General features: G+C 48.9%; 1 protein-coding gene across 3 annotated transcripts in view; it reads right to left on the minus strand.

Moving 5' to 3' along the window:
* Nucleotides 1-8722: 8722 nt before the first annotated feature.
* The window catches only part of BEAF-32 (Boundary element-associated factor of 32kD), a 65089-nt gene continuing 58179 nt past the window's right edge, over nucleotides 8723-15632 (minus strand). For all 3 annotated transcript variants that reach the window (XM_084607238.1, XM_084607239.1, XM_084607240.1), the window contains one exon: nucleotides 8723-13600. In XM_084607238.1, coding sequence (XP_084463364.1) covers nucleotides 12939-13600 — 662 coding nt within the window. In that variant the 3' untranslated portion in view covers nucleotides 8723-12938. The remainder of the gene's footprint in view (nucleotides 13601-15632) is intronic.

Consider the following 15632-nt stretch of genomic DNA (forward strand, 5'->3'; position numbering starts at 1 on the left):
GGGACTGAACGACATTAGCGAATTACTCCATTTTCGGAATAAACGTGCTCGTATTAGCAAATCATTACTATACAATGTATATTACGTATACCTGATCACTTATACGTATATACATATTACTTAGGAGCCTCATGTAGGATAACACCTATAGCCACGAATAATGTTCCCCGCCAACTTCCGCCTAGATGGTGACTTTCAGCAGTAGCTTATGCTGCGCGTGACTAAATTATATCGTAGACGAAAATAAGAGCTGAACCTGCCCAATACAAGACATACCTTGCGGAGAACAGATTAAACGACGGGTGTTTTTTTTTTTTTTTTTAGCTTCACGCAATCGAAGATCACAAGTACTATCGATTTGCTTGGTATCGTGGCACGGTGGTCGATTCACCGGATCTTACACTTACCACCTCAATTTACAACGACAGCAAGCAGAGCATGCACCACATCGAAAACAATATTTCACATTCCCGGCCGCAGACATTTCATGAACGATTACTAAGTTAACCGACACGTTGTGGTGCTGGGGTAGGTAGGTCACCGCCGCTGACGGCGGGGGATAGCCTGCCACTGAATTTTTATCTGTTGTAGGCCGTCATTGCACCCGCCACCGCTTAGGTGGTGGACGACGGCTGTTGCATGAGGCCCTCGCCTTTCTTTCCCTCTTCCTTTTCTTTGTTCTCTATTTTCTCTTCTGTCTTCCCCGCCGGGGTGGTGCAGTGGTAAGACGCCCGACTACTGTGCCGGAGTACCCGGATTCGAACCCGACCTCGGCGGCTACGTTTCGATGGAGGCGAAACGAAGGGGCGTCCGTGTGCTGTGCGATGTCAGCGCACGTTAAAGATCCCCAGGTGGTCGAAATTACTCCGTAGCCCTCCACTACGGCTCCTCTTTCTCTCTTTCCACTTTCCCTCCCACCTTCTTCCCTTACGGCGCGGTTGCGGTGCCCACAGAAAACAAGTGAGACAGTTACCGCGCCTTTCCCTTCCTATAAATAAATCAGTTTTTCTGAATGCGCGTACGGCTACGCTCCATTTCGTTGACAAAGTTAGCGACAAAATTACACTAGGGACGAGAGGAACACCGCAAGGCGCCGTACTTTCACCTTTTCTCTTCAACATCGTTATGAGCGGCCTCCCGCGTCTGTTAGATGATATCCCACACATACACCATTCCATATACGCCGACGACATCACCATATGGACCAATTCTGGCTCCGATGGAGATATTACAGATTCATTACAACGAGCTATTGACACGGTACAGTCTTATGTGCAGGAAAACGGCCTTACCTGCTCACCGGCTAAATCAGAACTATTAGTTATAAGGAACAAACAAGCTTCACAGGTAAAGCCAGATTCTCGAGAACCTATCCAGTTACACATTGACAACCATCCGATACCCCCGGTAGCCACGATCAGAGTTCTCGGAATGTTGATTCAGAATAATACGCAGAACACAGAAGCTATACGCCGGCTACGCGTCACGGCGCACCAGATAGGTGGGCTGGTGAGACGCATTGCCACACGTCGCAGGGGTATGAGAGAAGCCGACCTGTGCAGGATTATCCAAGCCTTTATGATAAGCAGAATCATGTACGCTTGCCCGTACTATCATCTGCGTCGTAGGGACGAACATGCACTTAATAGCATAATTAGAACAGCATACAAAGCGGCCCTTAGCTTACCAGTATACGCTAACTCAGATCGACTACTGCAGTTAGGAATTTTTAACACACTATCTGAACTAATTGAAGCCCATAAGACAGCACAAGTGACCCGCCTGTCACGCAGCCTTGCGGGACGCGTAATTCTCGACAAGCTCCACATCCACCCCACTGAGGAGGTGTGCGGAACATCCCATTTATCGGCTGACATAACTAGTAGACTAGTTGTTAAACCAATAGCCAAAAACATGCTACCAGGTAGACATGATGCCCGCAGGAAGACAAGGGCACAGACCCTTGAGAAACAGTACGAGGACGATCCACAAGCAGTGTACGTGGATGCAGCTCAGCACATCAAAAACGGAGCATACGTGGCATGTATGGCCACTCCAAAGTCAACCTTCATTAACGCTATAACATTTCATGCTAGCTCCATATGCGAGGCAGAGGAAGTAGCTATCGCACTGGCCATCGCGGATCCCCACACCAAAACTATTCTAAGCGACTCAAAAAGCGCCGTTCAAAATTTCGCCAAAAATTCTGTAAGCGCACTCGCGGCGCGAATTCTGCGCAACCGATCTCTCAATCACAACATCAATCTCGTATGGGTTCCGGCTCACGCGGGTAACTCCGGAAACGAAGGGGTCGACCGTCTAGCCCGAGGCTTAACCAACCGGGAGACGGGAGATCTATCGGGAACGGACGCGCCTGTGGAGGCACCGCGCACATACGCGGAGGTAACAAACTTTTATCGCGAGCTAAGATGCACGTACCCCGCCCCTCACCCCGACCTCGACCGGGCGCAAGCCACGACACTCAGACGCCTACAAACAAAGGCCATTCTTAGCCCCTACCGACTATCGTTAATTACAAACGGAGAATTCAACCCTGCATGCCGGCACTGCGGTGACGGGACGCAGGCCACTCAAGACCATATACTGTGGGAATGCGCCAGCAATCCCCCTCCAAAGACACTCTTGCCAGCTCCCTCAGCGGAGGAATGGGACAAGCTGTTGGCCAGCCCAAGGAAAACCACGCAACTGGCCCTCGTCACGCGAGCTCAAGAGGTCGCTCCCGACTGGAGGCCACCCTAGACTCGCCCCAGCCCGAAATAATTCCTTTCATTTCGTGGCAATAAAAGTTGTTACCACCTTCTGTCTACACGAGGCAGCTGAGGTGGCTCAGCTACAGAGCCAGTAGCAGGCCCGTGCATTTTCTTTTCCTTCTTCCTACAGCTACAATAACGTTGTTTAGCTGTGGTCAGCTAAGGTTTGTAACTTTTCTTTTGTTAGGCAATAGAGAAAAGAAATCCGTGCATAGGTAACGTCCTGCTGGCAAGCACGGAAGCAATTCCCGATAATTGCAATAATGATTGTTCATGGCGATACGAACAACTGCTTTTTAAGTGCTGACGATGGGTTAAAGATACAAGCTATGAATATTTCTGCAGACTGAAGCACGCAGCACCAGGAAGAGCGGTCGAAAACTCAGCGTTCGAATTCAATGCCGGGCGATCCGATCTGCCGTGCGCAAAAGCACGCTAGAGCCTGAACTATCCGGCGCGCAGCCAGCAAACCGACAATGAAACCTTCACGGTTAGAGTTCAGCTTTGGAACTTGACAAACTGTCTAAAATGGTCAGCACATATAGTGAAAGCTCCCCCTGCGCGCGTGCGCGCATACACACACGCACACACACAAACACATGCACACACGCACGCACGCACACACACACACACTCGCACCCAAAATATCAGGCAAAAGGACAACCTTTCTCAAAAACCAGACCTCATGTCGCGAGTACGCAACGAGCGCCACATCGCGGCCTTTGCAACGAGCTCTCTATAAAGGTCGGAAGTAGTGCTACTACCGATAGATGGCACAAGCAGCGCTGCAAGCTTTAAATTTTCTTACCGCTTCTCTTGATTTCACCTCGACCTGGAAGCGCGCCAACATACGAACGGGCTGTGCAGGAGGTACTAATGAGATTGCCCTCAGGCTAGTGCGTATGTAAATCAGGTTGTATAAGTGGTCAATTAAAGTCGCGCAGAATATGAGAATTTGCATAACTTGACAGTGCGATATCTGAACTCTGAAGGAGGAAGGAGGAGGAGGAAAAAACTTTATTTGCAGAAGAATTCGAGGCACGCAGGCCTCCTGGGTCTCCGCACGACCCCACTCACGATCTAAACGTTCATATTATGTTTATCCATGACGTATGCGGCCCGGCTGACGACGATCTTCTGCCTGGCCGGGTCCACTGACTCTGAAGGTATCTGAACTCACTGTGCTCATCTTAAAGGCCCACTGTCCACCCTCCGGTCGAAAATATTTTCTTCCCCGGTGACTGTGAGACTTCGCCCCTGGAACGCAAGGCCGCAAAATGTTTTTGAAGAGTAACTAATAACGTAGTTACAGCCACCGCAATCACCCGATTCTATCCTGCCTCTCTCCTTCCGTTCCCTCGCAAAGGTTTTTCACTCTCCTGCCCGAGGTCGTCTAGCCTCCGCAATACAAATTCCCCTTCCTCCTCCGCGTTTGGCGGGAGGTGGGGCGTGGCTCTCCTCGAGCGCGAAAAAAAAAAAAAACGGTCGAGGGAGCGCGCGCCGCTGGATTCAGTCTGGCCGTGGCGAGGGAAAAGCGCGCTGCGAGCGGTAGACACCCATCCTTCTCCCGTCAGTCAGCGAGACGGACCAATGGACGTCGTTCACGGTACGTACGTCATTATCGGGGCCCGTCGGGCCAGCGCAGGAAGCGGTGAAGCTGGCTTCTCAAAGGAGAGCATGAAAGAGCTTTGAATTGTATTTTCGATGCTTTGCGGCGCGCGTGTCGCTGTAGAATTTTGCACAGACTATCTCCGGTACCTGATTGAAACACTGGGCTCCTTTGCCTAAAAGGGCCTTCCCTGGACAGTGGACCTTTAAGTACGCATTGTCGAAAAGGGCAAACTCAAGGACGATGCGTTTTGTTATACAGTGATGAATCAGCTGTAATCCGTAATTAGCGACGCCACGTGCAAGAATAGCGGAAATTAGACAGTTCTTATATAAATAAATGTAAGGGCCTTTCGGAGACCTACGGTGATACTTTCTGTCTCACAGTAGTTTCGTTCTGCTCAATTATGGAAGGTTGATCTCTATACCCTACCTCTGGCCCATTTCCCCGTGTTAAAACTGGCACGGTTCCCAGGTTACATTTCTACGTTGTCTATGTGAACTTCGATACACCGAGTCTCCCATAAACCGACCCCTCAGCAAATGCACTGTGTGCGGTTTTTCATCATCATCGTCATCACTATTGTCATGCTGAGTATGCCCACTGCAAAGAAAAAGGCTTGTCCCATTTATTTCCGTGCATCTGCGGCTGCATTAAACTGCAAGGTAACGGGACTTTATTGTTCGGTAACCAAACGCGAATGCAGATTCATGCAACTTACCTTTCTCTCTGGAACGATGACACTACCACGAAGCATTTTCGGGCCTATGTGCTTTTCGTAATGGTGTCAATGCTATGTGAGGGTACTTAGGAAGGTGAGCATCCTTAGGCCACTTTATCACAGCTTGAAGATTGAGGCTGGGTACTTACCTTGTCCGCATGCTGGCCGTATATGGAATATCCGCAGTCGGAAGTTAGAATGCATGCAGTATCACCTCAAAAGCTTAGCTCCGTCACCGTCTTTACACGTGCAGCCCGGAAATGTCGGCACATATGGTGCCCCTGAGTTTAGCTACAATGTCCTGCATGATCAAAACACAGTCAATGCTCTCTGTAATGAGGAGAAATTACTCACCGACATCCACCCAAGCACAGCCATACGGCTACAAAGAAAAGCTGTGTAGCTTTCCTTTGTAGTCACATGGCTGCGCTTGTGTGCATGTAAATGAGTTACTCCTTATTACAAATCTATTCCACCTTGGGAGATTCCCCTAAACATTCGATCAACGCTTTCTGTACACCAAAAATTTAATTCGAGTTTCATAAAACTTCGACCGGGACTGTGCATCTTTTATACATCTGTATGTGGTTGTTTTGATCCAGGTCTCCAGGCCCCCTATAATAGACATGAGGCGAGGCCCATCATAGGTATGCGTGCGACTTTTCACATCGAAACGAGGTGATAAATCCGGAACCGCAACATTTATACGTCATCTGATAAGAAGTACTTTTATTTGCGCATCATGTCTTTCAACATTTTTTCTTATAGTGCAGGTTTTGACTTCGGTGCGCTAGAATTTGAAACTTAATGCAGTCCTTTAGAGCTATGCATAAGTAACATAAGCACAGCCATTCTCAGTATTGAGGGATGTAATGCTGGGATTAATTCCAACTAATTCCAACTAATGAACTACATGCTGCAGTAACTCTGTGGACTACGCGTGATGCCGAACTGTAGTTGTGGCCTTCAGTTTGATTTCGGCAACTCGTCCATTAACCAATACATCCATACATGGGGTTTTGTAGCGTAAAGCTACACTACGCAGGTCAGAGCTAAGTTTCGCGTGAGTGTGCGCTGCCCGTTATGCGCATGCGCGAGAGCCGCGTGACGTCACGATAGGCGCAGGTGCGTCGCTTCCTCTAGGGTCTATACTTCCTCGCCGCAGCCAGTACGCGCTCCTCTCCGACGTGTCACCTTTAGGCGGAGCCATGTTTACGACTGTTGCGCCGCGCGCTACTGCGCATGCTTTATACTACGTCATCATCATCATCATCATCATCAGCCTGATTATACCCACTGCAGGGCGAAGGCCTCTCCCATATTTCTGAGCTTATCATAGGAGGTTGCGGCCAATTACTGCACCAGGGTGGCCAACTCCTGTTCTGGTGAGGGAGTGCGTTGCCGGAGGTGTTTACCGGCATCAGGTCGCACCCCGAACTTGTGTATGCAATTCCATCGACATGCGGATTTTTTTGTTTTTTCATCCGGTAGAGAATGCGCGGCACCGGGATTTGAACCCCGGTCCTCTTGCATGCGAGGCGGATGTTCTACTGCTACGCCACCGCTGCTCCTTATGCTACGTATAGACCGTTTTACCGAGAGAGCAAGCAGGAGAGGAGGAAAATACTCTCTAAACAAATTCATTGCGCCGGCCCATTGTTGCCAGTACAGAGTGGGCTGTGCATTCGCTTAGCAGAGCGCCCTTGCACCTCGGTATATTGTCATTTGAGAGACTTAAATACCTTTATTAGCGCCCATTTTAGTTGCGATGTCATTGGGACAGCAATACGTGTTTGAGGGCTGTACAAAAAAAAACAAATAAATCGCAAGATGATTGCCGAGAGCGTATGCGGGAAGCATACAACGACAGTAGGAGTGCAGTAATTGTGATGTTTCTGCTTCACCGCTTTCCAGTCCATCCTGATTTAATTCGCCTATGAACGTTTTGTGTAAGCTAGGCAGACTAAGTACCAATAATGGACTCACGAATGATGCCCATTTTACTTCATTCGCCGCAGTAAAAGCGCACGCCGGGCAGTCCGTGCCTCACGCAAGCCCTCCACCAACGATACGGTGGATCTCTTCCTCCAGCGCCAGAAAATCTGTTTTTCGCTTTAACAATAATCCGACAGCAAAAGAAAAAAACTTTCTTGTGGATCTTTGACCCATACCGTGTTGTTGATAACTGCAATACGAACAGGTTTCTCAACACATAGCCAGCTGCCGCTGGTGCAGCGCGCGGCTAATCGTATGCACGCTCCACTGCTGAGGAGTTACCGAAATTTACATTTTTCTTTTACTGATACAATGGGATCGGCAGTAAGGCAGTTCCACGAGAGGTCATTTACTCTAACGCTGAGCAATTACAAAGCGCCGTCGGAAATGCCTTCGATGCGAAACAATTTAGGCCTAGCGATAACTAGGGAGTAGCGCTCGGCAAGAGTGCCGTCGTCCGCCGCGCCAGCCGGCGGCGCCGCTTTCGTAAGCGCTGCTGCATGAGCTGCGAATTTGTCGTCTTCGTTAATGGTGCAGCTGAGAGCGCGCGTTTTTCGACGTTTTGCTCAACAATACGTCGTGCAAACGATGCTGACGACGGTACGGGGATACGGTGTTGCTGCGCCGCTGAACGTACAAGGCGGCATAAAAACGTCGACGGATGGTACTTTAGACACTACTTATTTTATATGTTGTTCTTGAACCGTGGTTTAACTTGAAAGTATACATTGTTGAAGCAGGATCGTATGCTTTTCACACTCGGTCGCCGGCGCACCACAGAGACGCATGCATTCGCCAAGCTGCCCGTGCCCTTAATGCCAAATGAAAGCAGCGCAACATCGATCATAAATATGCACTATCTAGAGAAAATACACCGCATGAAATGGGTCCCACCTCAAGTTAAATCAATGCGGCAGTGACTGGAAAGTATATTTCGTAGTATCTGTATTCCGCGTTCGGTACGGTTCATTCGATGTGTGTTTGTGTGTACAGTTATCATTATGATTATGAAGTATAATTGAAAATATATGTATCGTGAAAGATACAGCAGATACATCCTCACAGTAACTCTGACGAGTTCGGCCTGCGGAAGCGGAGCGTATTCCTTCGCACTCGCCCCGGCCGCTAGTGCTGTTTCCAACAGCTGCCGCCATGCCAAACGGATGGTATACGGTTTGCTGGCGCGCTCAAACAAAACACAAAGTAGCCCCAAGGTGTCGGATAGCTTTCACGAGCACCGCGAAACAGCACTTTTACACTGCCGCATCGCAGCATCAACACGCACAGCACACCCCAAGATGGCGTCGAGAGGAGCCGGAGCGGACTTTCCCAGTTTGGTTCATACGGGGCGCCACCATCAAACTAAGATGGCTGCGCCCAGGCATCGAAACTAAAATCGTCTATATCCAGGCATAGCAGAGATAAGCCACTGCCAATTTCTTTGGATTCTGTCACCGTCGAAACGCTGCCATCCCAGCAAGGACTGACCCGTCGACCTCGGACTCCAAGGACACAAGTCATAACCACAGATTTCATACACCGGCGGTTGAATATGCATGAAGTAATGTGCATGCATACGCTTCAGCAAAATGAAAACTATAATGAAAACAAAGGACGCACACCGGGACAAAGTTGAAAAAGACGCTTATATTTATCATCTTATGTACAGCACTGACCAAAAGGAAAAGTGAGCATCTTTTGGCACAACAATGTGAGATCACAGTGTAACTCGCCGCAGGCTCGAAAAGCAGGCGCTTTTCAAACAATTGCATTTTCTCACTTCGGACATTGCGAAACAAATGAAAAGAAAGGCAACAAATATTTTAATTTCACCCCAGCCACCTCTACTCCATGCCACTCCGGTCAAGGGGCTTTCACATCACTCCACATAGTATGAACGAAAAAAAGAAATTCACGAAGGAGATCAGATAACATTAAGGACATAGAACAGGAGCTTGAGAATGTCGAAACGCATTGCACCTCTTGAAGGGCAGCTGCCACCGAGCAGTCACCAAAGGAAAAAATATTAAGAGGAAACCATTAGGAGGAAAACTACGGAGCATTCATGTAATGCAAAAAGTGAGCCTATATTCGACGACCTTGGCACAATCGCGACAACCAGCTCGGCTCGCGTCCGTCGGCACAGGAGGACAGCTATGGCGTGACCAGCACGCTAAAAAACCGCTGCGGAGCTGGCCGCTGCTGTTCGGTGCGTACCTATAAAGCTCCGTGTAGGGAAGACGAGAGCCGCTTATTCCTGCACGTATAAGCATAGAAATGCGCTCCGACTGCGAGCGCGTATGGTTGGCAAAACTAGTTCTCTCCGTAAGTATGCGAACATTGCAGTTCGTGTCGTGGCAAGGGGCGGGCTGTAATAGAGAGTGCTGCCGTTTGCAGCGTAGCATCATTAACTCCTGCTGCCCTCTTTATGTAGCGAAGCGTAAGCTATTTTAGCACATACATCCCTAGCTATACACGCTTTGACTTGGCATTTTTAAATTTTTTTAGTTGGCACCAGTTTAACACTTTGCTGGTATATTTTTATAGCTGCGGCTTCCACTTTGTCCTGCGAATCAACTTGTGTATTTTTCGATGAGCAGGTTACAAAAACAATACTATAGGAAAAAGTAGAAATGCGGAATACTACCTGCAACGTGTAAGCCGACATTTCTACCCCCAATGCTCTTTATTTTATGTTTAGCTCACTTGTGGTGTCTTCATGACATCGTTTGAGATCCCGTCGCCCAGTGCCCAAATAAAACAAAAAAACGCCATTTAAATAGCAATTAACTTCTTTGTCTTGCGGACCTCTGTTCCGCCAAGTCACTGAACAGCTACTCCATAGTTACCTGAAGTCAAGCAATAGTGTTTCACCACCGGAACAGAAATTTGAGTTATAACGAAAACTCATTTTGAACAACTGTCCCGCCCGCCAAGTGGGGATGTATAACAGTGCTGATATTTTGGCCACTCACACAACGGCGGTATAGGTGTGTTTCAAAAACCCACGCCGCTACTTTGAATACATTCGGGTGCGCGTGACGCATCAGGCATGCTTTTGGCGAAAGGTTACCGTCACTGCTATAAGTACAAGCAAGTGCGTCTCGCGCTATACAAGTTTAATTGATTTATATTTGTACCATGGTTGAACATTGCCTTGCATATCGGTGTATAAATAAGCGTTGCCACACCTGACCCCACAAATTACTAATTCATTCTTCTCCCATTATAACCAACATTATTAATTGATCGAAAGACACAAAGGTAACAAGGAAATGATAACAAACCAGACACATTGTTCAGCAAAAGAACCGGTTGCGTGTAAACAGAGCACACGATCCCTTCAATACACTTAATGCGATGACTGATGTCAGCGTCAAAGTGTCCCCTAGCCGTTCTGAAAAGCATGTAATAATATGATGCGTCGCCTTTGAACTGCTTTCACCCTTCACAAAATCGCGAAGTTGGCCCTTTCAGCCAAAACAAATCTGACACAGTTTGAATTTCTGACGAGTAGTCAACGAGCAGTAACAAGTAGCCGATGGGTGCTTAACAAAAACACACTCGAGCGATTAAATATGTATGCTCTTTCGAAGTATGCTACAGCCTCCATCCATGACGATCATAGCAGTTAGTTTTTTTTTTCTTTTTTTTATGGTTGACATTCCGATAAACAAACTTCTTCACTTACTTCATTTAGCAAGATCATAATGGCGTTCACTTCGTGACTCCTTTTACGGCGTTGCATTGCGTCGCAGTATACAGAACAGGTTCTAAAACTTGGCACACATTTGGACTGAAGCTCAGCTCAGCTCATCTGGGAAGGCGAAACGGGGGCTGCTTCGAACTGGTTTTCGCGGAGGCGACCGCTGCAGTGCCCACTTGTCAGTTCGGAATAGTCTTTCTCGGCCGACAAAGCTTCCGGAGTGAGCAGGCAATGTAAAAGTGTCGTCGGCCACGAATTTGCTGCGACCAAGACGCGTAAAGTTTCCAGTCAGGTTGCACTCGACGTTTTTGCACTGAGCCCTTGGCAACGCGCGTTGCAATATTCCTTGATATCTCTCCCGTCGCTGCATAGGATCGCGTTTCGTTTTGGCCGCAAGAACACGGACGGGGTTGTTGTAGGTCCGGCACCCTTCGAAGCCACGCTGGACCGTGGGCGTTCAACGGCGCTTTGAGTGCATGGACCGCGGGTGTCACGAGAGGTAGGATAAGGCCTCATTAACCCAGTTGTTCCAGCATGCCCTTCTTTCACCGCATTTTTATATCTGCCCTATAAAAAAAAATAAAACTTACTGGGACATATGAAGAAGTCATTACTAGGACTTGTGAGGACCTGCTTACTAGGCTTTGTGGGGAGCTGATTTCTAGGGACTTGTGGGGATCGGCTGATTGGTTATTTAGACTAGCTGAGCCGGATGGTTGGCATTTAAATTTGGCGAAAGTCGCTTTTTACAGCTACATGTTACTGATGAACAAAAAAACTTGTACACCTGATTGTGTACACGTATTACCAATTTTGCCTTCGTGAATGAATCATGAAATGTATTCACTTCCGTTCTTTGTACAGGGTACCTAGAGACGGTAGACACCAGCACCTGTTGACTGTACTTGAGATTAAGAATTAAAATTTGTTATGATCGCTTTTCGCTCCCCAGGAAGGTGTTGAATGTTAAATATCCGCTTCAGCATCTCTTGCAAATTTAATGCTGGCGAAGAAGGCACTCGGAAACATAAGAAGCGTTTCTCCGCAATGGCGATGGAACTTATTACACCTTGACCGCGATCCTAAAAGACACGTACGTTCGCAGAGTTTGGTGAGGACCCCTCAATGCTAGCAGTGGTGTGACCCAGAATATCGCTTCCTTAAGCGTGCTAAGAAAAAAAAAACGGCGTTTGGAGGCGAGCTAGGGAAGAGAGAATAGTTCTGCTCATGAGAGAGAAGTTAAGAGGGAAAATGGCATTCGTGAAATGCTGACCACATATATAGGGGTATTGCTGGAGCCCGATTGCCATTCCCTTTTCGCCTAATTGCTCCCCTTCGTTATTGGCCAACCTAAACCAATACAGTGAACACATCTGAATCACCGTAATGGCACAGACAGATAAGCAATGCTCCGCCACAACTGCGAACCAATAGTGTAGGCATTGTCGGATACCAGTAATTGCGCAGAAAGAAAAACATCTATGGCCTTCCCGAAGGTTTGTCCACGAATTACACACTAATGAGCGAAATATATATACTTCTTGCCATCCTGTATCTGTCCAGTCGGAACACGCGAAATAATTAGACGAACAAGCCGAAATGACGAGTCCTGACGACATTGACCACAGTGTAATTTAGTGAGCAAAAATAACCTGCGCCGTTCCCGAGCTCAATGGAAGAGAAATGAAGTAAAATCAAAGTTGGCGATTGCGTCACAGCCACATGTGAACGCGAATGTTCCTTCAAGCTCTTCAATCACACGCACAGCAAAACAAATGACTAGCAAACAAAAGACATCGACCAGCTCTCCGGATCACAGGACAGCTTGAAGGTCTGGAGCGAGTAAAGCACAGAAAGCACAGGGCACGTGACTCTTCTCCCATGGATACGAAACTGCAAATGACTTAAGACAGTGGAAGAGAAACAGCGGCACTCCCACAACAAGTTTGACCAGACGTGAGCGTGAGCAAGCTATTTTCACATGGCACTCGGAGATACAAAAAAATAAATTGAGACAGGAAATGGGTCGAGACGTTCCAAATATGTACACACACACGCACGCCCTCGCAAGCACTCGTGCACACACGCACAGACTCAGAACTGGCACGTCAGCCGCGCACAACAACAAGCAGTCCGTCAGTCGGCCGAGTCCGAGTCGTCCTCTTCGATTGACTTGTTGTCGCCGTGGTGGATCTTCTGTGCGAACGCCTTTACTTTCATTCGCCAGTACTTCCTCTGCAGGTCGGCCACCGCGTGCTGTTTCTTGAGCAGCTCCACCCGGAGCTTGTGCTCCTCCTCGGCGTGGATGCGTTGCAGCTCCGCCAGCTGCCGCTCGGCCACGGCGCGCGCGGATGCGTACGGCATCCTGCCAGCGGCCGCCGTGGCGGCGCCGCCAGAGCCGCTGTTCCGATCGTCCAGTACGTCCCCCGTGCTGTCTTCGGCCAACTCGACGTTGGCGACGATCTCCTCGACCTCCCCGTTGTCGACCATGGGTGCGCCGCCCACGGTCGTCGTGGTCGGCGTCGCCCTGGCGCAGCCACCAACGCCACCACCGTTGCTGGCGCTGCTAGTTCCGTTGGGGGACCGAGGGTGAATCCGCACGTCCAGCGGGCTGTCGTCGCAGTTTCCCAGGCCAACGACGCCGCCGCAGTCTGTGTGCAGCCTCCGAAGAGGGGACTCGGGAGGCTCCGGCAGCTCCACTTTGATCCGAGGCACGAACTGTGACGACAGGCCAATGGGCAACGGCTGCGGCGTCCGCATGAACAGCTCCATTTCACGGAAGCGGTTATGCTCCTCCGCTGGAGTGATGGCAGGGGAAGAGGAAAACGAGAGAAAAAAAAAAGAGCAATGAGTGAAAACAGTTCCACGCCGTTCCGCGGCACAAGCGGGAAATGAAAGGACTCATTAATGACTGAAGCCTAGAAGTGCCAGGAAAGCGGGTGTCAGCGCTACGCCGAATAATGAGCATTTCCTACCTTGACCATCTAACGCTGACGCCGCTATCCGACACCGCACCCAGCCAAGGCAAAAACAAACTTTCTCAAGGACGTCGCCGCAACGCACGAAACCGCAGAGCAACATCACGTGAGGAGAGAGAGAACGAGCCGTCTCTGACGTGTACAGCTGCGTGCGTGCGTGCGTGCGTGCGTGCGTGCGTGCGTGCGTGCGTGCGTGCGTGCGTGTGTGTGTGTGTGTGTGTGTGTGTGTGTGTGTGTGTGTGTGTGTGTGTGTGTGTGTGTGTGTGTGTGTGTGTGTGTGTGTGTGTGTGTGTGTGTGTGTGTGTGCGTGCGTGCGTGCGTGCGTGCGTGTGTGTGTGTGTGTGTGTGTGTGTGTGCGTGCGTGCGTGCGTGCGTGCGTGTGTGTGTGTGTGTGTGTGTGTGTGTGTGTGTGTGTGTGTGTGTGTGCGTGCGTGCGTGTGCGTGTGCGTGCGTGCGTGCGTGCGTGTGTGTGTGTGTGTGTGTGTGTGTGTGTGTGTGTGTGTGTGTGTGTGTGTGTGTGTGTGTGTGTGTGTGTGTGTGTGTGTGTGTGTAACTGATGTACGCGTCGGTATCAGGGATTCGACCATGGGAGAAAGTGAAGGTGAAGGTGTGAAGGTGGTGAAATGTGAATACCGAGAGAGCCAGTCGAAGCTTGACGGAGCGACAGAACGGAACACGCATCGCAATAGTAGAGTTCATGCAGAAGCCTTCTTCTTGTGGACTGACATTCTGCCTAAATTCCTAATGCGACCTCAATAAATTGCTTCTCTTAATTTTTTCGAGTGTCTGCTAACACCGGCATGCACCGCCAATCTAGATGCGACTCCTGCTTCGTGCAAGGACAGTAAAAGATCGATTAATTCAGACATTTCCGTCATGCCCCTGCGTTCACAACGCGCTTAGCCCTAAACGGGAATTACGCCGGCTCCTGCTTCACTCGAAAGGTCCAAAGTTTGTCTTGTGACTCGAGCAGCGGTTCGTGATTTTCTTTTTTCTCCAAGTGATGACCGACTGAAATTGGGCATAGGCAAAAACCAGATGTATGCGATAAGGGACAAGGCGGGCAACGTCATCACTAATATGGAAAAGATAGTCAAAGTAGGCGAGGAGTTCTATACAGAGCTCTACAGTAGCCAAAGTAGTCAGGACCGTAATGAGATTGGCGGTAGGGAAAAACAGTCAGACGTTCCACCAGTGACGAAGGACGAGGTCAAGAAAGCACTAGAAACTATGAAAAGGGGGACATCAGCTGGAGAGGATCAGATAACTACAGATTTGCTGAAGGACGGGGGGGATATCGTGCTAGAAAAACTAGCCACCCTGTATACGCAGTGCCTTTTGTCATCGACGGTACCGGAACCATGGAAGAATGCAAACATTATCCTCATTCCCAAGAAAGGGGACTCTAAGGACCTTAAAAATTACAGACCAATCAGCTTACTGTCTGTTACGTATAAGGTATTTACTAAGGTAATCGCTAATAGAATCAGGACAACCTTAGACTGCAATCAAGCAAAGGATCTAGCAGGGTTTCGGAAACGGTACTCTACTATCGATCATATCCATACCATCAATCAGGTGATATAAAAATGCTCGGAATATAACCAGCCCTTATACATAGCATTCATTGATTACGAAAAAGCATTTGACTCAGTTGAAACCTCGGCGGTGATGCAGGCATTGCGAAATCAGGGGGTAGACGAGCCGTACGTGAAAGTGCTGGAATATATATATAGTGGCTGCACAGCAACCATAGTTCAGCATAAAGAAAGTAACAAAATTCCCATAAAGAAAGGTGTTAGGCAAGGAGACACAATCTCCCCAGTACTATTCACAGCTTGTTTAGAGGAAG

Source organism: Amblyomma maculatum, chromosome 6 (assembly GCF_055883805.1).
Source record: "Amblyomma maculatum isolate TAMU_Amacu chromosome 6, ASM5588380v1, whole genome shotgun sequence".
NCBI classification, from domain to species: domain Eukaryota; kingdom Metazoa; phylum Arthropoda; class Arachnida; order Ixodida; family Ixodidae; genus Amblyomma; species Amblyomma maculatum.